At 39.9% G+C, this 25,779-nt stretch overlaps 1 protein-coding gene across 2 annotated transcripts in view; it reads left to right on the forward strand.

Moving 5' to 3' along the window:
* UGT8 (UDP glycosyltransferase 8) overlaps positions 1 to 25,779 on the forward strand; it is a 73,211-nt gene that overhangs the window by 25,215 nt on the left and 22,217 nt on the right. For both annotated transcript variants that reach the window (XM_034771276.1, XM_034771277.1), the window contains exon 2: positions 3,726 to 4,549. In XM_034771276.1, coding sequence (XP_034627167.1) covers positions 3,728 to 4,549 — 822 coding nt within the window. In that variant the 5' untranslated portion in view covers positions 3,726 to 3,727. The remainder of the gene's footprint in view (positions 1 to 3,725; positions 4,550 to 25,779) is intronic.

Genomic DNA, 25,779 nt, shown 5'->3' on the forward strand with positions numbered 1-25,779 from the left:
ATTGGACACAAAGGCTATATGGATAGCAGTACAAAGCTTAGATTCCACCAAAATCTTCAAAACAGTGTTTAAATCAGAATTAAGTGGTGCATAGGCCTTGTGCTAGTCTTCTGACTTTGTTGTAAGTTACTTGGTGCTCACAATTTTTGAAAATCAGGCCACTTATTTAGGTGTGAGAAAGGAGAACTGGGTACCTTTCTTGATGCACAACATCATATTTTAGTGGCCCAAAGGCATTACTATCTCATTTGTGGACCTGTATAACGTTAAAAAACAAATTAGACTATGCTAAGGGAATTATAAGAACGGCCCTACTGGGTCAGACCAAAGGTCCATGTAGCCCAGTATCCTGTCTTTTGACAATGACAAAGCCAGGTGCTCCAGAGAGAATGAACAGAACAGGTAGTCATCAAGTGATCCATCTCCTGTCACCCATTCCTAGCTTCTGGCCAACAGAGGGTGGGGACACCATCCCTGCCCATCTGGGCTAATAGCCATTGATGGACCTAGCCTCCATGAACTTATCTAGTTCTTTTTTGAACCCTGTTATAGTCTTGGCCTTCACAACATCCTTTGGCAAGGAGTTCCACAGGTTGACTGTTTGTTGTCTGAAAAAAATACTTCCTTTTGTTTGTTTTAAGCCTGCTGCCTATTAATTTCATTTGGTGACCCCTAGTTCTTGTGTTATGAGGAGTAAATAACACTTCCTTATTTACTTTCTCCACACAAGTCATGATTTTATAGACCTCTATCATATCCCCCTTTAGTCGTTTCTTTTCCAAGTTGAAAACTCCCAGTCTTACTAATCTCTCCTTATATGACAGCCATTCCATACTCTTAATAATTTTTGTTGTCCTTTTCTGAACCATTTCCAGTTCCAATATATCTTTTTTGAGATGGGGCAACCACATCTGCAAGCAGTATTCAAGATGTGGGTGCACCATGGATATATATAGGGGCAATCTGATATTTTCTGTCTTATTATCTATCACTTTCTTAATGATTCCCAACATTGTGTTCACTTTTTTGACTGCTGGTGCACACTGAGTGGATGTTTTCAGAGAGCTATCTAAAATGACTCCATGATCTTTTTCCTGAGTGGTAAAAGCCAATTAAGATCCCATCATTTTATATGTATAGTTGGGATTATGTTTTCCAGTGTGCGTTACTTTGCATTTATCAACATTGAATTTCATCTGCCATTTTATTGCCCAGTCACCAGTTTTGTGAGATCCTTTTTGTAGTTCTTTGCAGTTTGCTTGGGACTTAACTATCTTGAATAGTTGTGTATCATCTGCAAATTTTGCCACCTCACTGTTTACCCCTTTTCCCAGATCATTTATGAATATGTTGAATAGGACTGGTCCAAATACAGACCCTGGGGAGACACCACTATTTACCTCTCTCCATTCTGAAAACTGACCATTTATTCCTACCCTTTGTTTCTTATCTTTTAACCAGTTACCAATCCATGAGAGGACATTCCCTCTTATCCCATGGCAGCTTACTTTGCTTAAGAGCGTTTGGTGACGGACCGTGTCGAAGGCTTTCTGAAAATCTAAGTACACTATATCCACTGAATCCCCCTTGTCCACATGCTTGTTGACCCCCTCAAAGAATTCTAGTAGATTGGTGAGGCATGATTTCTCTTTACAAAAAACATGTTGATTCTTCCCCAACAAATTATGGTCATCTATGTGTCTAACAATTTTGTTCTTTACTATCATTTCAACCAGTTTACCTGGTACTGAAGTCAGGCTTATTGTCCTGTAATTGCCGTGATCACCTCTAGAGCCCTTTTAAAAATTGGCATCACATTAGCTATCCTCCAGTCATTTGGTACAAAAGCTGATTTAAATGATAGGTTATAGACTACAGTTAGTAGTTCTTCAATTTCACATTTGAGTTTCTTCAGAACTCTCGGGTAAATACCATCTGGTCCTGGTGACTTATTACTGTTTAGTTTTATCAATTTGTTCCAAAACCTCTTCTAATGATACTTCAATCTGGGACAGTTCCTCAGATTTATCACCTAAAAAGAATGCCTCAGGTTTGGGAATCTCCCTCATATCCTCAGAGGTGAAGACCAATGCAAAGAATTCATTTAGTTTCTCCGCAATGGCCTTATCGTTCTTGAGTGCTCTTTTAGCATCTCGATTGTCCACTGAGTAATATTACTCGCTGTTAAGTATTCATAAGCCCTCTGCTAATAGAGGATCAAATGAGTGGAGTGGCACACCCTCTCTCTGTCCTTCCCCATTTGTGACATCTTCTCTCTCACCTCCCTTATCCCCTGCATATGTCAGAACTCAGGAGTTGGCTTTCTGCCTGCAAGAAATTCCTTTACACCCCAGGAATTTTCTATTGGCCACTTATGGCCAGAATTTGGCCCCTTTGTTCCATATGAAGTGTATGAGACTTAAGCATTTGTTTAAATGCTGATCTGAATAAGGATGACTTAAGAACATGCTTATTGTCATACTTCGCACATGAGTACAATTGTTATGCTTGTTTGACATTTGCGGTAACATGCAGAGTGAAGTAACATGGGGAGTTGAGATGTGTTGAATCAAGGACTAAATTAGCAATGCAAACTTGCACATCTCAACTCCCCATGTTACTACAAATTTCGAACAAGCATAACAATTGTACTCATGCGAAGTATAACTTTCAAAGGCTCAGAATTCAGTCATATCAAAATTAGTTTTGCTGCAACACTCACAGGTACTTCTGTTTCAGGGAGAGCTATTGTTTGGATTATAACTTTGTTAAAAGATAACATTAATATATGCATGGAAAGTTTGTATGTGAGTTTTCATATTCTTCACCTACGGAGAAAAGCTTGAACCATTTTTGTCTCAAATTTAAAAACTAAAAAATATAAAGTCACCTTCAGCAGAGGTCAGGCCTGGAAAATGCAGGAGAAAGTTTTTGAAGGCTATGGGCAACTGTGACAACATGAGCTTACAATGGAAATACACACGAGGCACTGTTGCTCAAATGGTAATGAGTGCTCATCCCCAAAATCCACCATCAGAATTGTTGGAATTCTCAATTGAGAGAGTCAGGAATGCATTGGCAGAGATGGTGCTTCTAGATACAGGGTTGAGGCATGCTGGTGGGGAAGGTTGTAGTGCTACTACACAAGCTGTGCCTGTTATGTAGATAAACAGAGGAGGTTAGCCTCTAGGTCTTTGAATCCTTTATGAATATTAAATTTACCCAAAATACTTAACATGAACTGGCTGCAGTCATGCTAGTGCTCCAAAGCCTAGGACGATCTGGGTTTCAGAGGACACTAAGTTCTTGTTTCCCTTTGCTGTTGGATACCATGTATAATTCAGAAGCCGTGCACACAGTATCTTGCAGGAAGGTACCAGTTGCATTGTCCTCATCAGCTTTCTTGCCATATAATACAGGAACTCTATCAGTATCAGAAGAAATTGCTTGCCCACCTGTATAACCAGATGGAAGGGGAGAAGGGAAAAGAGAGAGAAAAAAATTAAAGCCCAACAAGAAACTAAACACAACACCTGCTTCTTTTTTAACTAAGTAGCTATCTTGTTCCCAGTGAATGCTACTAAAAAGACTTTGGGATAAAATGATACTAAAGGTTATTCTGGCAAAGACTTGAAAATGTTATCAAGTAATGTTTGTTTATCAAACTCTAAACAACAGGTGGGATTTAAATCTGTTGAAATATTTTTTTTCTTTTGTCATTTCAGCTATGAAGTCTTATACTCCAGTTTTCGTTCTCCTGTGGGGCGCTGTCGGGATAGCAAGGGCTGCCAAAATCGTTGTTGTGCCGCCAATTATGTTTGAAAGCCATCTGTATATTTTCAAGGCCCTGGCCTCAGCCTTGCATGAGCAAGGTCACCAGACAGTGTTCCTCCTCTCTGAGGGCAGACACATCCCTCCATCTAATCACTATAGACTCCAACGTTACCCAGGGATCTTTAATAGCAGCACCTCGGATGATTTTCTTCAGTCCAAAATGAGGAGTATTTTCTCTGGAAGACTGACAGCACTAGAACTGTTTGACATCCTGGATCATTATTCTAAGAACTGTGACATGATTGTGGGCAACCAGAACCTAATGCATGTCTTGAAACAGGAAAAATTTGACCTCTTGCTAGTGGATCCTAATGAGATGTGTGGGTTTGTTATAGCTCACCTTTTAGGTGTTAAATATGCTGTTTTTTCCACTGGCCTTTGGTATCCAGCAGAAGTAGGTGCTCCGGCTCCTTTATCTTACGTTCCAGAATTTAACTCACTTCTCACAGATCATATGAACTTTCTAGACAGGATTAAAAACACTCTTATTTATCTGGTTTCAAGATTAGGAGTCAATTTTTTGGTTCTGCCGAAATATGAAATGATAATGCAGAAACACAAAGTGCTGCCAGAGCGGTCGATGCATGATTTGGTTCATGACTCCAGCCTGTGGATGCTGTGTACAGATATAGCACTAGAGTTTCCAAGACCCACGCTACCAAATGTTGTTTATGTGGGAGGAATCCTCACCAAACCGGCCAGTCCTCTACCAGAAGTAAGGTTTGCTGAGTTTTATGGTAATTTTTGTAATATCTGGATAAGTCTTATTTCTTAATGAATTTGAAATGGTGACCTAATATCTTAAATTTTTTAAAATTGTTTTTGTTGTTGTGTTAAATACACAATAACAATAATTGGAAATACTTTGTAGATAGAAACTCCGAGCATAAAAGCTGTTCTTTCATGTAGATGTTCTCTACTTTTCTTACGCTTGTTCCTGCTTTGAATTAGATGTTTCATGATCCAGCAGAAGGATCACAATGTATGATAGCTTGGCTGTTAGAAATTGAAGTCCTAGCTGAGTGCAAATGAATGTAGCAGAGAGATAAATGTGATCAGATGGACAATTTTACATACAGAGATTTCATTAATATTCTACCTCATCTTATTCCCAATTTCATGATGCTGGTATGTTATCTATTATAAATTATTCTGTTAGCTAGGGGAATAGAGGATGTCCTGTTTTTTATATATATATATATATATATATATATATAACTTGTTTGGTTAGCAGTCTGTCTTGTTACAAACTTTTCTGATTCATACCTTATATATATTATAGATATTATATATAAGGTATGAATCAGAAAAGTTTGTAACAAGATAGACTGTTTACGTATATGACCTTTGAAGCAATATTAAAAACATGAAGTATTATTTCATTAGTTTGTATTATATTATATATAAGGTATGAATCAGAAAAGTTTGTAACAAGACAGACTGCTAACCAAACAAATGAGATTTGGTAACAGTGTAAAAGTTTAAAGTCTGAATAAAATAAAATACAGCCACAAAATACAGTAAAACTAAACTTCGTACAGAAACAGAGCCAGTGCTAGAGCCAGTATCATTTTTTGCAAACGCAGAGACCTGAGAGTTCATAATGAAATTTAATTACTTGAGTGCATCATGTGCTCTTGACACATGATATCTAGGAATGTCTCTGTTTAGTAACACCATGATGACTCAAAGGCAGAACAAAATTTTTCAACAAGCTGTCGTTTATATAATGATTTACATATGCATTGTCACCTGTGGTTCAGGACTAATCCGTTCAATTAATGGATTCTGCTGGCTGGCCTGGAGAGAATATTGGACATGAGGAAGGATACAGAATTGAGGTAGAGGAATTTAATGTACCTGTTACCCTCAGTTGCTTCTCCTATGAAACTAGTATATGGAAAGATGGGACTACAGAATAGAAAACTTGGTCAGGATTTCTAGATTGAAAACAGAGGCTTATATAATGATTTCTGTTGATAAGATTCTGTGTAATAGCCCTGCATCAAACAAACTATAATTTCTGGATATTGTGCAAACTAATGAAATAATACTTCATGTTTTTAATATTGCTTCAAAGGTCATATATGTAAACTATTTAAACATTTCACATGATTGATTTAAAGAGTCATTTTGAACTCCATTAGTAACTGTTAATGTACTCAAAGATTGAGAGAGTGAGAGAAAAAGTCAAAGAATCCAGCACCTCTTAGGATTCACAAGAAAGGCAACCATCTTAAGAACTTGGATACCTAAATTAGAGGTCTAGATCCTCTGTTGCAACTGAGATACATTCAGAGCAACAACATAAAGGCCAGGGGCAGAGGTAGCTTTATTCCAGTGACTAGGCTGGTTTCTAGTATAATTTACAGTAGCCTCAAAGCTTCTGTAATGTATGCACAGTTGCCCGTAATTCCAAGGAGCCAGTCAGGCACCTGGGGAGTTATTGGATATAGGAACTTGCTGGCCATGCTCAATTTCTCCTAGAATAAACTCTTACATGGGATATTGGGAGGATAGCAGTGTAGAGCTGCTACTTTGGCTTGTGCCACCAGCGATTCCTGAGGAATCCTCCAGGAGTCAGTTATCATATGTCAGCTTCCCTGTGGCTCTGGGGCATTAGAGGGGACCTGAGGGTTAGAGTCAGGATCCCAATAAGGGCAGTCAGGGGAAAGGACAAACCTGAGGCCGGAAGAAGCAGAGGAGTTCACTGTCAGGTCCAAGCCAGGGCCAATACTAAGGGTCTGAGTCCGAGTCAGGTTTCAGATTCCAAGTCAGGAGGCAAGGTCCAAATCAAGCCAGGAGTTCAAGAGCAAAGAACAATCATGGCAGCCCCAGAGATCCACACTGTATCCTGGACAGTTCCTGGAATGCTCCTTGGGTTTATATCTGGCAGGGAGACAATCAGGAGCCATGGGGCTGCTGTTTGTCAAATTGCTGAGGTGGAACTGCCCATGGGCTGTGTCCTCAGTGGGTTCATGGGAAGTGGCACACAAGCTAGTTAAGCTGCTGCTGGGTGGTAGCCTGGAGATGTCAGCTGCTTGGTAGCACTACAGGTGTGGCTTCTAACCTGTGGGCCTTATAGTTGGGTCCAGTGTCCAAACTGTGTTCTTAAAATAGGCACTTATATACCCCATCAAATACCAATTTTAAAGCTCAAGTGTAGATCCTAATTTAGACATACATATTTTGAACATTAGTTGCACAGCTGTAGGAAATTCAGTTGACAAGGTTTGTTTTATTAATGGTGGAAAGATTGTATAGTGAAACCAACTCATTTGTGATCTGTTATATGGGGGAGCACTAAATTCTGAGCTTGGAATTTCATGCAGCAATGAATAATTCATGTGCGTTATAGTCCTGATCTCACAGCCCCAGTGCTACTCAGAGGTACAGGAGGCCTAAAGGAACAGACCATTCATATGGATGCTACAGAATTTAAATGTCTGATGTTGAACCAGTCATCAGTTAGAAAAATGGGCATGTTTGCATGTACTGTTGCAAGGGAGGGAAAAGGAGAGTTGTGAAGCTTATTTAATGCAGCCAGAATTTTGAGATTCGTGTACCTAAAGGCAGCTATAGGCTTAATGTTGCCACATAAGTAATGTGGGCTTCATTGGTATATTTAATAGACCTAGGATAATCCTCTTGCCCACTAAAGGCATTGTGTCTAAGTCAATACAATTGAGTTGGTCCCATCCAACTGCGTGCAATAATGGTTTAAAAACTGAACGAATGGCCAATGTGAAAAGGTGACTTAGTGCCCAAAATTGGGTATATAAAAACAGCTCTACAAACAGTGTATGACTGAGGGTGATTGATAATCACATATAGAACATCTTAAATGTAGGTCTGGATCCATTTGGTTCTAAAACCGAAGAAAAATATTAAGTCTATGAAGTGTGCAGTAATTCGTTTGCTTGTAAATGTTGCAATTGAATTTATTCAGCTTGAACTTTTTTTGTAGGGTAGGGGGCATTAGTTAGATTTTGTTGAAGTGATTTGAATTTCTTTTCCACAATCAGTTGCTGTGCTAAAAGGCATCTTTTGAGTTTGAATTAAATATGTAATAAAGTCCTAAAGTGTAAGGTTAGAAAGGCTCCCTATGATCATCTAGTCTGACCTCCGGCATAACACAGGTCATAGAGTTTCATCTAGTAATTCCTGGAGAGAAGGAAACTGTTCTTCTCTCCTACATAAGTGAACCCTATTTATTAAGTGAATACTATTGAGTCTAATAACTTGTGGTTGAATTACATCTTTTCTTTTAGAAAGACATTCAGTTTCAGTTTTAAGACTCCAAGTGATGATGAATTCTCATGAGTAATTTGTTATGAGTTATGACCCTCAGTGTTAAAAATTGCATCTTATTTCAAATTTGAATTTTTCTAGTTTCAACTTCAAGCCATTTCATTTATAAATGCCTCTCTTGGCTAATTTAATAATATCAGCTATCTTCTGACTGTGTAGGTACTTGCAGACTGTGATCAAGTTTGCCTCCTTATTTCCTTTGATGAATTGAATAGATTGTCATCCTCTATTGTGAGGTATATTTTTCAAACCTCAAATAATTTTTGTAGCTCTTCTCTAAAATATGCTCCAGTTTTTAACATGTTTTTCCAAGTGTGGACACCAGAGTAATACACAGTATTTCACTAGTGGTTATCTTCCAATGCATGCGTGAAATGCCTTCCACAAGGCCTGTTGGGATGCTTACCTCATTTTCATATGTCTACATGGATAAAACAAATGCTTTCTTTTTAAAGAAATTTCCAGATAGGTACAGTATCTAGTCTTTTATGTCCCACACTTCTGGCCAGAAATACACAAGTGCACTGATCTGAGACAAACATAACCCTATCTTAGAAAAGAAATGTGCAGGTGACTGGACTAGATGACCTATTGAGGTCCCTTCCAGTCGTACACTTCTATTATTCTACTCCCCCAACTACAAAGAAGGGGAAAATCAGACAGTAGATTGTGATTTGGAGTTAGACTCGGTTTACAGGGTTACTCATGGGATAGTGCAGTGACATGCTGCCCCACGCATGGGGCTTGTAGCAACTAGTAAAGTCACAATGTAATATAGAGTTTTCCTTTACTTCAGCTATCTCATAAACATTTGGTATTTCTGATTTCCATGCAACTTTTTTTGTTTTGTCTGTTATCTTGAAAGCCATTTTTTTTAGTAGATGATAATTGCACTGGCACTAAATCAAAGACTGTAATTACATGGGCCAAAGTAATGAAGGTTTATATTAATTCCTGACCCAGTGCAAAATGAACTGCTAGATCAAGTGGAGTTAACAGTAATGGTTCTGTGATTACTTTAATGACTAGACTATTGTTATTTCTTTAGCCCTGACTATTTAAAAACTAGTCTACTCCTTTTCCCCTCCTGAGGTTGTTGTAAATTGTTTTTGCGAGTTTAAAAGCACTGTTACATTTATAAGTTTTTTTCTAACTATTCAATAACAGCATATTGATCACCCAATTTGTACCAGTGCTTTACTACCCTGACAGTTAGGAAGTTTTTCCTACTGTATAGCCTAAACCTCCCGTGCTGCAATTTAAGCCCGTTGATTCTTGTCCTATCCTAAGAGGTTAATGAGAACAATTTTCCACCCTTCTCCTTGTAACAACCTTTTATGTACTTGAAAACTGTTATATCCCCACTCAGTCTTTTCTTCTCCAGACTAAACAAACCCATTTTTTTTCAATCTTTCCTCTGTACCTTGAGTTAGCCCCATCTATCACAGTGTCTGTCCCCCCAGGTTTTGCCCAGTTCCCATGGGAAATGGTGTAGGAGCTCTGTGGAGGCTGCTTTTCCACCCTCTGCATTACTACCTGCCATGCCTTTATTCCCCTGGGCAGGAAAGGCCACTTTGGCACTCACTGTGCTTAATTTGGTCTTTCATTTTACAAATTATTAATATTAAAGATAGTAATTAAAAATAAATTGGCTGTAATGAAGCTGTGCTCATTTTTACTAGCTAGGGATGTGGGCCAGCATGTATAATAAAGGGTTAAACACTGAGGGCTAGATCTTGCAATCCTTATTCATGTTGGTGAGCACTTACTGACACAGTAGTCCCATTAAAGTCAGTGAGACTGCTCATGTCAGTGACTGTTCACTTAAGTCAGTGATTTTCCACCTGTGGTCCGCGGACCCCTGGGGATCCTCAGACTATGTCTAGGAGTCCACGAAAGGTTGTCGTTACGATAGAACAGTGGTTTTCAATCTGTGGTGCATGGACCCCTGGGGATCTACAGACTGTTTTTAAAATTCCCAAAGGGCTACTCACTTCCATTTGACATTTTTTAGGGGTCCATAAATGAAAAAAGATTGAAAACCACTGACATAGGTGAGTGAAAGTTATATGGCTTGCCTGTGTGAATTACCAGCTTAGAACATGTAATAAGGTGGATCAATGCCCGGTGTGTATATTGACAGCTCCATAAGTAATGCTGAGAGAGTCTGATTAATAGTTGTATTTACACCATCTTAAATATCAATCTGGTTTTATTTGGTTGAAAACTGAATGAAAATAGAAAAATCTATGTCACACAAAGTATTTCCTTAAAAAGAACAGGAGTACTTGTGGCACCTTAGAGACTAACAAATTTATTAGAGCATAAGCTTTCGTGGGCTACAGCCCACTTCTTCGGATGCAAGCTGTAGCCCACGAAAGCTTATGCTCTAATAAATCTGTTAGTCTCTAAGGTGCCACAAGTACTCCTGTTCTTTTTGCGGATACAGACTAACACGGCTGCTACTCTGAAAAGTATTTCTTTGTAATTGTTGCAAATAAATGCTTCAAAGGATTTTCAAACAGTTTTTGTCAATGATTATCCATACAAGGAATTTTAATATCTGGAGTCCAGAATATAGACTAAAGAAGATGTGCAATAGAGATAGGGTATTATCTGGGTTATACATTCTAAATGGTTCTTCTCCACTTGTGGTGTGTCTCCTTTTAAATATGTCTAGGAAATTCTAATTTGTAGCTACATATAGAATACCTGGGAAAGTATTGTTCAAAGAAAGTACCATAGTAGTGTTCTGCCCTGGAAAAATTTCTAATAGCCCACAGTTCCTTGGCATCTCATCTTTTAAACATACTGTTTTCCTTTTGTGGAGTTAAGCCTTGTAGGTCATATATCCACAAGGACAATGATAATTCACGCACTGTGGCAAAGAACATTACAGTCCTTCCCTAAATTTGCAGAATAGTCCCTAGGCTGGGATTTTGTGAGATCTCCTGCTGAAATAAAAATGTCTTTGCCACATACTAAGTTAGAAAGAATAATAGGGAAGTAATATATTTCTTTGCTGCTTTGCAATGTGGAGCTGTTGATTTGAATTTCTGTAAAATATAACCAGTTCTAAACATATTGAATTACAAATGCCCATTTATAAAATCTCCAGTTTGGAGGTTAACCCTTATGTTGTCTATCCGAGGCGTCTCAACAAGCTGATTCTTGATCTCATTCTGTACCATATAAAATTGCTTCATATGCTATTTAGTTCTTTTTTTATAATAAACAGGTAGTGTAGTGGGATGACTCGTTCATAAACTCACATTATCACATGGACAATACAATATCCTATTGAGGGCAATGTGAGTAGATTTATTCTTAAATCATCGCAGCTAAAGACAGAAAAAAAGTCCAATCATTAAAGACATCACTGAATCAATAGGATCTGCACGGTAATACTCATATAGTGGTTCCGTGCTGACAATGGTAATATAATGTGGCAAACTAACAGATAATATTCTCCCTTCCCTTTTTCTCACCCTCATTCTATTTCTTTCAGGGGGAACTTCTTAAGTTCAATAACATTGGTTAATATTAAATAAAATAAACAATGGAAAATTCTGAATTATGACATTCTTTTAAAACAGATTGTGTTAGTTAGCCATTAATCAGTAAGATAAGCTATGTCCTTGAATGAGTGTAGGAGCCTAAGTTTACCCCTCTTTAGTATTCTTAAACAGATATAAGGACCAATAATTAGAAGTATCAGTTTCATACTGAAAGAAAAGGACATTGAGAATGATCAGGGAGCCTATCTACAGTAAAAGGATCATAATGGATTTCATATATGCTCACTTAAGCGTACAGAGATGGTAGATTATGTGGAGAGTGTAGGCTTCTCTCAATCAGTACCCAAAATTTAGGTTTTTATATTATTAACATTATGAAATCAACTCTATTAACTAACATATAATCACAAACTACAGTCGTATATATTAATATACATCAAATAAGAAAAAATGAATTATTTAAATATCTTTCATTTAACAAATAAATTTGCCATTTAATTATATAGCAGCATTAATTTAACACAAAATAATGTTTTAAGGTTTTTAAAGTTAAGATATTTTTAATCTGCATTTCCAAATTGTAAAGCTTCCTCAGAATTTTTAAACATAAAGCTTTGCGTTTCTTCAAAGATTGTGAAGGTTCTTGAATCTTAAGTTATAACTAGCTGATTTTGAAGTAGCTTTCTTGTTGGGTTGAATGCAGTTATGTGCTGCTGTGAGAGGGAGGAAAAATCTTAGAAAAATGACAAGTTTTTATCCGAGTAAGTAAGATCTCTCTTTTGTATTGTAGCTTATAAAACTGATTGTCTATCTTTACATTTCTGAAGGAGGATCACTACATATCGGAGTGAAGGCTGTTTTGTGCCTAATAAGCTTTGTTATTTTAACATTCTTTTTACCTGTAGATCCAGTAGTTTTGAATCCATTCAGAAAAAACATTTTCCAGTACTTAACTATCCTTATAGTTATAAAGTTTTTCCTAAGATCTACTCTTCCAGTCTAAGAAGGACAGCAGAGACCTTTTAATTTCTTGAGTCATTACTGTAGTCAAATTTAAGTTAACTTCCTGTATAATCTTGGAGGCCAGATCATTGGATTTTACATACTGCATAGCTCTGCCATCTTGACTCTTTTCCAGAGCTGTTCCCCCTCTTTTAGAGTTGCTAGTTTTGATATTAAATTAATAGAAATGCCGTTCTGAATGCTCTAAGAGAAGGTTTAGTGAGATGTATATGTGATTTTCATTAGTTGAGGGGGAGGGGGGAATTAGTACTTGAAATAAGGATTTTATAAGATTGCTGATGGAAGCTTATGGAGACATTGTAGGTGCTATAGTGCATCATGTGACCCCCTATTACTTCCTCTTAAAATAAATTTCCATATAAAATATCTTCCTACTGATTGCCCCATTCTGACCTGCTGCACTCACTGGTTCTGTCTGATGGTTTAATCTTCTTAGAACCCAGAACCTTAATATGATCACTTCCTTCCTGTCATAATTTCCATATCCCCAGATATTCCTTTCTCACTTGCGATTTCAGAATAGAATTCTCAAATTTATGGATTTTGTGGGAAATCTGCATTTCAGGTAAATTAGGCTGTTTGTTCCACTGCTCTGCTAAGTCAGGCAATGTTCCATAGATCATCAGTCCAACACCTGTCCAAATAACCTGTGGCCTAAAGAAAAAGTGCCCTGAATTAGGCACCAGAAGTCTACCCAATTTGGTATCAAATCTACTGACTGTGGTTTATATTTCAGTGCACTACAGATACCTTATTATTGACAAGGCCTCAAGCCCTATCTGCAGAAGCAGTCCAATATCATTCCTCTCTTTTACAAATAAATTGACAGAGGATTCACAAGGTTACTGCAAGCAAAGCTGGCAATATATCCTGTATCTCTAATATCTCAGACTAATCTCTTGTCCTCTCAGCCACATTGCATTTCCAAGTGAATGCGTGAAATATGGGCTTGGCTATGATGGCTGCAGCTAATGCTGTAGCCAATAGATCACAATCCTCTGTGAAACCCTGGAACAGAATTTAAGATTCCTAATTTCTAATACTTCTGCTGCTGTCCAGCAAATAGTCGTGTGAGCCACTGGCAAATTTGTACATAAAGTATCCCTCTGGCAGGTGGTCCATTTGTAGTAGCAGAAAACAGATATTCCGTTAGCTCAAGAAGTAGAGATCTGCTGGGACCTGAACATTTAAGGTTCAAACTTGCTGATGCTCAGAGTGGGTCAAATTCATTATGGTTACACATGATGACAGAATTGGTTTTTTTCATTTTTTTTTTGTTTAAAAATGGTTTATTTAATTGTGCAGTGAAAAACCATTTTTATAAACAGGGTCTAGAGATTAAAAAAGTGAAATTAGATTTAAAAAAAAATTTTTTTTTACATTTTCAATAAAACAGATATACAAATAAGAATGCATATTAAATAGTGATACATCTAAGATTAATATAGTGCAGTGGTTCTCAAATGTATTTGATTGATTCTCCCTTCTTTGTGTCAGTAGTCATTTACTGTCCTCCCCCAAGTACATATACTGCTACCCAGCTCTGAAGACAGAGCAGAGAGCAGTGGCTGCTGGGCAGGTGCCTAGCTCTGAAGGTAGCGCCATGCTAGCAGCAGTGCAGAAGTAAGAGAGACAGTGTGAAAAGTGGTATTTGTCATCACTTTTCACAGCAGACTTAGTGCCACATTTGCTACCCTTACTTCTGCGCTGCTGCTGCCACACCGGGGCTGCCAGAGCCCCGCCACCTCCAGGTGAGGGATTGGGGGTTGGGGGAAGGAGAACCTGAGCCCGGGCTGCCTCCTGCTGAGGGAATTGGGGGTGGAGGGGAAGGAGAGCCTGAACCTGGGTGGCAGGGCTTCAGCTGTCAGCCCCAGGGTGGCGTGGCTCCAGCTGTCCCCTTTAATCCCCACCTCTGGGGTGTGCATGGCCCTTCTGCACGAGCCCCAGCCACCCAGGGCTGACAGCCAGAGGTCTTACAAAAAAAAAAAAAAAAGCACACAGCTTGCACCTCCCTTGACACATTCCCGCATCACCCTTGGAAGGCCTGCCCCATAGTTTGAGAACCGCTGATAATATAGTGGGTGAAATCCTGGCCACATTAAAATTCCTATTTTCTTCAGTCAGTACAGGATTTCACCCAGTATTTTTAAAGAGGTACTGCACCTCCAACTTCATTATTAGATAAAATATAAGTACTCACAGAAGTCCGTACAAATAACATTTTCTTTGAACATCTAACACTTGTCTCAAACCATTTTCAAAATGGATGTCAGCATAATGTTACGTATGACTTGTCTTAGATTTGTAGAAGACAAGAGGACTCCAATCTGGTGCTCCCTGAATGTGTGCCTAATGAATGGCTTTCAGAACACTGACTTTTTACACCTCACATGAATTACAGTGAACAACAGGTCATGAGTTAAGGGTACTGTAGAAGGTTTAGCTGAGTTCTTTTTTTGTGTCAAGTTGGAAGTTTAATGTCATTTTAACATTATTTTTTGCATTTAATTATAAATTCCACTGACAGGATAGGAATTAATGGCATCTTAATGGTGTCTCCTTTCTTGTCCAAGAGTAGCACCAGAACCTGCAGGGTCACGTGAGATTCTTGTTGAGAGAAACACATTCAGTGATACTGTAAAAACATAAATTCTTTTGGTCCTTGGTTTTATTTTTAGGAGCTGTACAGGCTGGGTGAAGGCAGTGAGGTGCTTGTGATAAAAGGGAATGGGAAAGAGGGATGAAAATAGGAAAAACTGGTGCAATTCAGGGTCTAAACAAGTTAGTACTGAGTAATCAATGAAGAATAGCATCCAAGGGAAGGGCCTTGTTGGTTTCTGCACATGGACTTATAAAATAGAAAGTACACCCAGAAAAGTGGTTTCAGTTTTTGTTTAAGACTGATTAAAAGATGAAAAGATGAAAGGTTCCAGAGTTCAACTTACTTTATGAAATTAATTGGGACAAGAGTATATCCTCCTGGGAAATAGGGTGACCTGGAGGAACTTGAATGGCAAGAATTAAATAAAAAAAGAAAGCAGACTGTATTCATTTCATTGCTGCTTAAAAATTAAGTAGCACAAGGGAACAAGAGGCAGAACAGCAGACATATATCCTTGTTGTACTCGTCTACTGCTGTATTTTGTGTGCATCTATAGTGGGACAGAAATGCCCAAAATGCTGGCCTCTGAAGATCTCTGGTGGGAGACATCATCAAAATAGGATAGATGGATGATTTGGATGTGTAGAGAAATTCATACGTTGACCATAGTTACCATATACACACACCATTTTCTCCTTTCCACATCTCACCTCGCAATGACAAAATATGGAATAATGCCACCCTTCCTCCCATACTCAAATGATATACCACCTCTGAGTATGTAATGTGCTTGAAATCATAACACTTTCCTGAACACTCTCTGAACCCTTAGCCACTATTCTGTTTGTAGCTGTTGCTTATTTTGAATCAGGAATCGTTTCCTCTTTTGGCTTACACAATAGGGCCCAGCTTTGTTCAGCAACACCCAGGAACCCAGTGGAAAAACTTGCATTTCACAGTGCAGCATTTAAACAAATACAAGCTTCTCTGATTTAGAATACACCAGGAAAGTTAGGAAACTAGAAAATAATAATAATAAAAAAAATACAGCCATCTACATGCTTCTTTATTATTATTTCTTATTTGTATTACTGTAGCCCCTCCTCTTCCATTGTGCTAGCTGTTCTTTGCTTAGGAATTGATAAAAATAAAATAACTATAGATTAATTGACAACTTGTTACTGAAAATTACTTTAATTGTACTTTCTAAATCAAATCTGTTTTTTCCCCTCTGCTGTAAACAATATTTCAGCATTTAAAAATTATATAAAATATCACGTAGCGTGTATGTATTTCCATTAAAGAATGATTGTCCACAGCCATATTCAGAGAGCAGACATTGATGCTATTACACATTTGAATCTACGAACTGAACAGGGAAAGTTTCTGATATTTAAACTCAGTTATGTTTGCATATGTGAACTTTGTTTATTTGAAACAAAGCTCAGTATTAGGCACTACTGGTTACTGCCAGCTGGGACCTTACCCCATAGTCACAGCTGTGCATTTAATATTTAAACCAGCTAAGAATAGCTAATTAGAAAATCAAACTGAACAAAGCTCACACAGTAGTGTCAGCACAATACCATTTTTGTCTGTGAATGATAAAAAAGATTTTTTTTCCATATAATAATAATGGCTAGAGCCATAAGTGCTTATTCCAAGTGTACAAACACAGACAGAACTTTAATAAAAGAATATTACACACTTAAACTCCTCAGTCTTCAATAATATAGTCTTGTGTAGAAACTATTCCTCATCGACAAATACAAAAAAGAGCAAAGCAAGGTCATAATATCTGCTCCTTTATGAAACGCTGGCTATAATAAATACTACTCATATAGGGAAAGGAGAGGATTGCCTAGACAGTCTCTTTGAAGAGAATATATGTGAACCTTGAGGAAATTAATTAAAAAAACATATCTGGCTTCTGCTGGAGCTAATATCTCCTTTGAAACATGGGATACCAGGATAAATCACTGATTTTAATCAGCAAGCAGGACACCTTGATTTAAGTAATTGATTTTAAATCTAGTTTTGCATTTTTATTTGTAGTTATTTTTCTAAATAAAGGTTCAGTCTCATTAGCTGATAACCATAAAAACATGTTGATATGCAATCAAATATATTTTTTATACTAAATTTGATATTTCTTTTTTTGCTAATTAGTAGGATACACTATATAGGTATTTGTTTAGGCAATCCTAGAGTTTAACTTATATTTATGTACACTCTTAATTTTTACATCTATTATGTTAGAAAATGGTCAATAATGCATTTCTTATTTAGTAGAAGATAATTTTTACTTAAGATTAGTTTCAAACTGCATTTAGACAGAGTGTAAAATTCAATTAAAAATGTACAAACAGCATTTTAAAATTGTTTTTATTAGTAAAAAAATGACTTAAATGTGCTGGACAACATAAGGAAAAAAATAAGTTTATCAAAACCTGTTTTTGTATTTAAAACTAACTCATGTATTATACTAAGGAAGTATTTACTGAAGTTAGTGAAGTGAAGGTCTGGGAAAGCCACCATCCCCTGCCCAGGAAAATGTGAGACACTGTACATCAGGTGCTAGAGGCAATGTTGGACCTTAGGGTGGTAGAGGAATCTCACAATGGTTGGCAGAGCCCCACTGTCCTAGTGTCCAAGACAGACAGAATGACTCTGTTTTGTATAGACTTTAGGAAGGTAAATGTGATATCCACATTTGTTGCCTCCCCCATTGACATTTGATGCATATTCCATGCTCCGAGTCAATTAGTTGTTAGAGTGATTCACGGCCACAACAATACATCTCAACCCCAGATCTGACCAAAGGCTACTGGCAGATTCCTCTAACGAGGGGTCTTGAGTGAAAATGTCCTTTGCAACACCTTTTGGCCTGTATCACTTCAAGACTATGCCCTTCAGCCTTCACAGGGCTGCAGCCACCTTCCAAAAGTTGAGGACACAATCCTGTAACTGCACAGCCAGTATGCAGTAGCCTACCTAGATGATATAATCATTTACAGTGGTTATTGGGAGACATACCTTGATCATACAGTGACAGTCTTACAGGCTCTGGAGGTTTCTAGCCTCATGGCGAACCCAGACAAGTGCAGATTGGGGTTTCATGAGTTGATGTATCTGGGAAGACCATTGAAAGGGGCAAACTTAGGTCTTTAATCAGGAACGTCCAGGCCTTGACAGACTGCCCTATCCCATCAACAAAGAGGCAAGTTACACAATTTCTGGGTCTGGCTGGCTATTATAGATGGTTCATACCCAGCTTTACCATGATAGCCACGCCTGTCACTGACCTGCTGAAGAACTGTAGCCCCAAGAAGGTCGCCTAGTCTGAAGTTGGCGATTAAGTCTTCAGGACCTTGAAAGATCTCCTGGGCAGTGAACTAGTCTTCTTCCACCATGACTTCACAGGATGGTTCATATTCTACACCAATGCTTCCAGTGTAGGACTAGGGGTAGTATTATGGTATTACCTACTAGGAAACACCTTCCTCTTGATTATGGATCACACACCCCTCTGCTGACTCAATTCCAGATCGCCATGGACAACTGCCAGCCATGACATGCCTTAAGGAGAGGGATAGAACAGTTGGAAGAGGCCTGGGAAGAATGTTAGCTGGATTGCAGGTAGTGGAATCCTGCATTATGGTGCTCAAGAGGGTCCATGGGTTGAAAACCAATGGAATGGGAGGGCTTGCATTCCCCTACCCTACCCCATTACCACTAGGTGGTGGTGCAGACTGTAGCCACTAGGCAGGGAGGCTCATCTCCACTCACAGAAAGACAGAGAGGAAGTAGTTGTGGTAATGGACCAAGTCATGAACAAGTATTTAGTTTCCAGGACAGAGAAGAATGGATGGATTTTTGATCTGTTGTCAGGGAAAGAACTGCAAGATTTTGAGGTGATGGCATGAAGTCAGGGAGGAGTCAAAGATTTCCTTCAAGTTGCAAGACTGGGTAAGTGAGCGGTGGTGTGAATTGTGTTAAAGAAGCGGGTAAATGGGAGAGTTGAGGAAGGTAAATAAGTAACTTGTATTTAGCTTACCGTATATACTCGATCATAAGCCAGTTCACTTATAAGCTGATGCCCCCAAGATGGATAAGTAAAAATGGAAAATTTTTATAACCCGTTCATAAGCCGACCCTATAATTCAGAGGTCAGCAAACTTTGGCTCCCGGGACATCAGGATAAGCCGCTGGTGGGCCGAGATGGTTTGTTTACCTCAAGCATCTGCAGGCATGGAGGTAAACCTAAGTAGACAAAAGTGTCCCGGTGCCCCAACTGCTTACCCTGACGGGCCAGAACAGCAACTGGTGGGGAAATTTTTTGGGGAGGAGAAGCTGGGAGTCAGGGGAGTAACCCGTGTGACCACCCCCCACATGACCCCACCCCTAGCCCGGGACCACCCTCTCTCTCTATCCCATCCCTTCCCACCTTATCTGGGGAGGGCCAGGGGAGGATGTCTCTTGCCTGGCTGGAACTGCTCCGGCAGGCTGGACAGTGCAGCTGCAGCCTCCTCTGGTGGGCCAGACCAGGCGGCACGGCCGCAGCATGTTCCAGCGGGCTGGGCCTGGAGGCACGGCCGCAGCATGTTCCAGCGGGCGGGGCCAGGAGGCACGGCCGCAGTGTGCTTCGGCGTCCGGGCGGCATGGCCACAGCCTACTCTGGGGGGCGGGGCAGAGTGGCATGGCTACAGCCTGCCAGCCCTGGGGCTGCAGCTGCTTTGGTAGCTGGGGGGAGAGCAGCATGGCCAGGAGCAGAGGGACTCTGGCCCCGCCTCTTCCCTTCTGGCTGTGCTGCCTCTCCTTGCTCCCTCTGTTGGGGGAGGGGCTGTGTCCCACCTCTCCCTCTCTATACCCGTTCATAAGCCGACCCCCTTCTCTGGTGCTTCCCTTTTTTATTAAAAAAATTCAGCTTATGAACGAGTATATACGGTAATTTGTCTGTGAGACATCCAGGAGAAAGTGCCAGAAAGTTAGGCTGATAATAGTCTTCCTCATTGTTCAGGAAGAGGTAATATGTGATCTACGTGTCAGTTCTGGAGAGAGATAATTACTCCATGAAGGATTTAACCCCAACTGATTGTAATTGTGGGAATGTCTTGGTGGATGGAGTTTCCAGAATGTTGAAATCTTGGTGAATGGAGAGGTGACTGGAACCAAAGCCAGGAAAAGAGAAAGTCCTCCGGATAATATATGTATGGACTGAAGAAAGGGGTTTTCATTGTTCATTATTACTGTGTAATCTAAGTGTAACTGAATGCTTGCTTTTCCACATGGCAAAGTTTAGTGTGATCTTCCAGTAGCATTGTGTAAAGTGTTCGGTGTGTAGAATGTGTACTTTAGTAGTACAAGAGATATGGTTTTATTTATATATTGGAAAGGGATGTAAAGAACTTGAAAAATCATCGTGTGCACAGGGCCGGCTCCAGGTTTTTTGCCGCCGAAGCCAAAAAAAAAAAAAAAATGCTGGAGTGCCACGCCTTGAAAAGTGCCGCTTCCAGGCACATGCTTGGAACGCTGGTGCCTAGAGCCGGCCGTGCGTGTGCAAACCAGAAAAAACATGAGTTTCAGTTGTTCATATTTTTCATATGATACTATGAGAAGATTCTTTTTAGAATAGTACTGAACTTGCACAGTACCATCAGGCAAAATAGCAAAAAGTGTTTGCTTTTTTTGTCATTGAGGACCTTCTCCAAACCCCAGTGAAGTCAGTGGGAGTCTTTCTGTTGATTTTAGTGGGCTGTGGGTCAGTCTTTGACTGCCCATGCTTTTTAAAAGATTTGTTCCATCCATGTTATGTTACTGCATGACAGATGTCATGATTTCAAATGTTAGTAGCATACAGTTTTCAAATAGCTGCCAATATGCTCTTCGCACTTGTTTTCTGTTTATTTCCAGTACCATAGAGTACCAGATCTATTCAGTCACTGCATATGCCAGACAAACAGATTGAAAAAGGAACAAACATTTCCTTCCCAACACACTTTTGCTTTCTCCTTATAAAGCTTAGGTAGATTCTACCATAAATAATAAGAAAATATAAACATAATTGCCATGAACAAAATATGAATCTATATGGAAACATGGATACCTCTCCCCTGTCCCTATCAGCTTCCTCCACTAACCTACTTTACAAAGCTTGTTTTTACAGCACTCTTTGGGACTGGAGCTATTGTAACTGTCACTGCAGATGTCTATCTTGATGTAAAAATATCATGTGATTTGCAGCCTAGCTCTAAGACTCTTTGTGTGGGAGAAGCAGGAATAAGCGAGTGCTGAAAAGAGCCAAGTATGTATGTGATGAATAGGGAATGCTGCTCTTTTCCTCCACTTCAGCCTCCTGGAACAGTCATTGTTCATGTCAGGAGAAAAATGTGAAAAGAGAGTGAGAGAATAACTAGAATTAGGATCCTGGCATGTCCATTCTCTATGTAGCTCTCTGTGTGTCTATTGTACAAAGTGCCATTACTTTAGTATCTGCGTGCTTTTATGTGCTTGTAAAATGTGTTATATGTTATACCATAAACATGAAATAACGACCATGATTCTGCCATAAAGATGCTGAGAAAACACTAACTGCACAAATAGCTCTGTATGTCTGTTTTTCCAAGGATGAGAAATCATTTGATAAGGATAACAATCAAAAACTTTTTAAATACATTGATCGGATTTTTTGTTTGTTTTGTTCTTTAAAAAGTAATCAAGTGCACCCAAAGGGCATGTTCCATTGGGGATGTACAGCACTTGTTTATGAAAGGAATTGTGCAGTCTTTAGAGGTTTTTTTAAGAAGATGTTGATATTTTAATGCATAAGAAATCTCAAGTTAAAATAAATATAAGTATATACGAACAGCTGATAGTACATTGCAGATGTGGACAAAAAGTCACCACTATTATTATTGCACTATCAAACAGTGGGGGGGGGGGGGCAAGTGAATGGCAATGAAATAATATCTTTCTCTGTCTTCTATGTCAAATCCCAAAAGGGGTGAAAATTCGAGTATTACTTTATGATACACTGCACCCATAACTTGTAGGGATTGACAAACCATTGGGCATAATAAATAATAAAATGAAAGAAGTTGATGTTTATTAGAGTCGGTTGAATAATTCGTTGGGATTTGTGTGTGTACGCATGTTTTGCCTTTTTTTATTGTATACTAAACTTTATTTCATTATTTGACCATCTGTAATATAAATAAACTTAAAATGTAGTAGAAAAATACTGAGCTGAAAAACTTAAAAGGTATTGCAGAGGCTTTTTCGTTATAAACTGAATGGGATGAGGGTTTCTGGAAGCAGATTTGTATGTAAACAATTTCTGCTGACTGGATATTATCATGACCTCATGCCCATAAAGCAATCGCTTTGGAGTAAAGAGGACTGCAGACAGGACCCTTCAAGAATGTTTCTGAGTTGAATTAAAGCAGACAAAGGAATGCAATTTGTTTGGAGGATGTCTGAACTGATATCAAGGAAACTCTGAAGAGTACAGAGAAGAAAATGCATCACATTTCCCTGACCTAAAATAGTTCCTGCACTACCTAGATTGAGCACTCAGATCACTGAATTTACAATAGCTCAGGACAACATGAATACCATTTAAACTGGATAAGGGGATGGGGGGGGGGGAGGGGGAGTATGCTGATCCACCCTGAATGGATTTTGAAAGCCAGGAACTAAAGACATGTCTACACTACAAAATTAAGTCATCCTAACTTATATCAGCATACAGCTGCCATAGTAATTACATCACTTGTGCATGTGTGCACTTTGTTCCTTGTGTTGGCGGAGCATGTCCTCATCAGGTGTCCTTGCACCAACTGAATTGTCAGTGTGGGGAATTGTAGGATGGCTTCCGAAAGCCAGCAACAGTCGACATTGTCTACACTGGCACTGCATCGACCTAAATATGTCCACACTGACTCTATGCCTCTCATGGTAGTGGAGTTATGTAGCGGGCGAGTTACATCAGTGGAGCAAAATTTTAGTGTAGACACTTACAGAGTTAGGTCGACATAAGCTGCCTTGCATTGACCTAACTCTGTAGTGTAGACCAGGGCTAAGTATTTGCAGAAACACTGGTCCAGTGACTCACTCTGGCTAAATGTCAGCGATTTAAGACTCTTAGGCCAGGTTTACACTATAAACTTGCCATGCGTCTGACGAAGTGGGTATTCAACCACGAAAGCTTATGCTCCAATACATCTGTTAGTCTATAAGGTGCCACAGGACTCTGTGTCACTTTTTACAGATCCAGACTAACACGGCTACCCCTCTGATACTATAAACTTACATCGGTATAACTACATCACTCATGGGTGTGAACCCATGAGTGACACAGTTATACCGACCTAACTTCCAGTGTAGCGAGTGCTATGTCGATGGGAGTGCTTCTCTCATCAACATAGCTACTGCCTCTCATGGGAGGTGGATTAACTACGCCGATGGGAGATACTGCGCCGCTGTAGACCTGCTCTTAGACTGCCTGCAACCTCACAAAATTAGGAGGAAACTTGGAGAGCAGCAACTGAGACCTGCAGGCTGGACTGACACAGGAGGGGAGTCACTGCCAATTAAAAAGTGTTGGGACCCATGCATATACCAAAAAAAAAAAAAAAAAATGATGGCACTAGGTAGAAAAGTAGTTGAGACATCCTGGAAGTACTGGTGGTGTTAGTGGAAAGAAGCAAAGAGCAGGAGCTGTAAGCCACCAGAAAATACCTCCCAGTGGAAAAGTTTTGCCAAAAGCCAAAGAACATTTTTTTGTGTAATGGCTTAGGATTTATTAGGTAAAAGGCATATACAGCCCTTTACAATGTGCTCTTGGGGTTGGAAATCTGAGTTTCCTCTTAGAGAATATCAGAAAGAGTTTTATCATTTATCATCTCTTTACCAGACAAGACTGATCAGTGAAATGTGGAGAAACTGTAGCTGGAGAGAGAGAGGGCTTCAGGGATAGTGTAGGGAAATTGGCTTCATTTGCTGTTTCTGTCCAGTTGTGTGAGACCCTCTGGAAATTGACATTTGTCCCTTTTCTGGAAAGCACTCGAATAAAGGAACTTTAAAATGCCCAAAATGAGGACAAGGTAAAAAATGGTTGCAGACTTTAATGGCGGACAAACCAGGTCAGGGATCAGGCAGAGCTAACTGAACTTGGAAACAGAATGAAATCATGGCCGCACTGAAGTCAATGGGAGTTTTGCCATTGACTTCAGGGGGGTCAGGTTTTCATTCAGGGCATTTCTCTCTCTGGTTGCAGGGTGAAAAGCAAGAAAGCACGTTGAGAAATAATGTATATATCTTAGGAGAAAAAATACTGGTTTTGTAACAGTGAATTTTCCTGTTTGGTAACATGTCATTACCGTTTAATGTTCACAAATATTTCTGTTTTTATTAAACAAACATATAGAATCATGGAAGGAAAGACACACAATAGAGGCATTTCTGTGTCCAGGTCTATAACCAGCCCCGCAAAGCATATTTGTAAGTGCATAGATGGCATAGGGACGGGACTGCAAGTTTACATTAATGACAAAAGTGGGTGTATCAATAAAATAGTGGCACTGATGCTGCAGCCTTAAGTATGCAAGTTATTCAACTGGGATTACTTGGGTGACGAAGGTTTGACAAGATCCAGCTCAGTATTTGTATTTTACTCTAGTAATCTTGCATGAGACTTGTGTTAGGGGTGCAAGATCAAGAACTCAAAAGAGAAAATTTCTAAAGATAAGGCTGTGACTGCAGTGTCACAGTAATTATGTTGGTAAAGAACTGTTTTTCATATTCTAAGGGCTCAGTTCATATTCTGTTTTTTCAAATTCTAAGTGTTAAGTTGCACGTCTTATATATTTTATAATATGCATTAATAATAGGGTTACCATATTTTAAAAATAAAAAAGAGGACACTCCACAGGGCCCCGGCCCCGCCCCTTTCCCACCCCCGGCCCTTCCCCAAAGTCCCCGCCCTAACTCCGCCCTCTCCCCTGAGCGCCCGCATTCCCCCTCCTCCCTCCCAGCCACACAAAAAGGGCTGCCCGAGCGCTACCGGCTTCACGGTTTGCCGGGCGGCCGCCAGACCCTGTGCCCCTGGCTGGCGCTTCCCCAGTGCAGCTGGAGCCCCGGAGGGGAAGCGCCCAGCTGGGGGCGCAGGGTCTGGAGGCTGCCCAGCAAACCATGAAGCAGGTAGCGCTCAGGCTTCGGGCAGCCCCCATGCCTCCGGACCCTGTGCCCCCGGCTAGGCACTTCCCCTCCCGGGTTCCAGCGGCTGCTGTGCTCCCTGAACTCCTGGGCTCTGTAAGAGCTGAGCTGCCCGAGCACTACCGGCTTCGGGCAGCCCCCATGCCTCTGGACCCTGCGCCCCCGGAGCCCGGGAGGGGAAGTGTCCGGTTGGTGGACCAGGACCGGGTCCGGAGGCATGGGGGCTGCCCGAAGCCGGTAGCACTCGGGCAGCTCGGCTCTTACAGAGCCCAGGAG

Source organism: Trachemys scripta, chromosome 5, assembly GCF_013100865.1.
Source record: "Trachemys scripta elegans isolate TJP31775 chromosome 5, CAS_Tse_1.0, whole genome shotgun sequence".
Taxonomy (NCBI): domain Eukaryota; kingdom Metazoa; phylum Chordata; order Testudines; family Emydidae; genus Trachemys; species Trachemys scripta.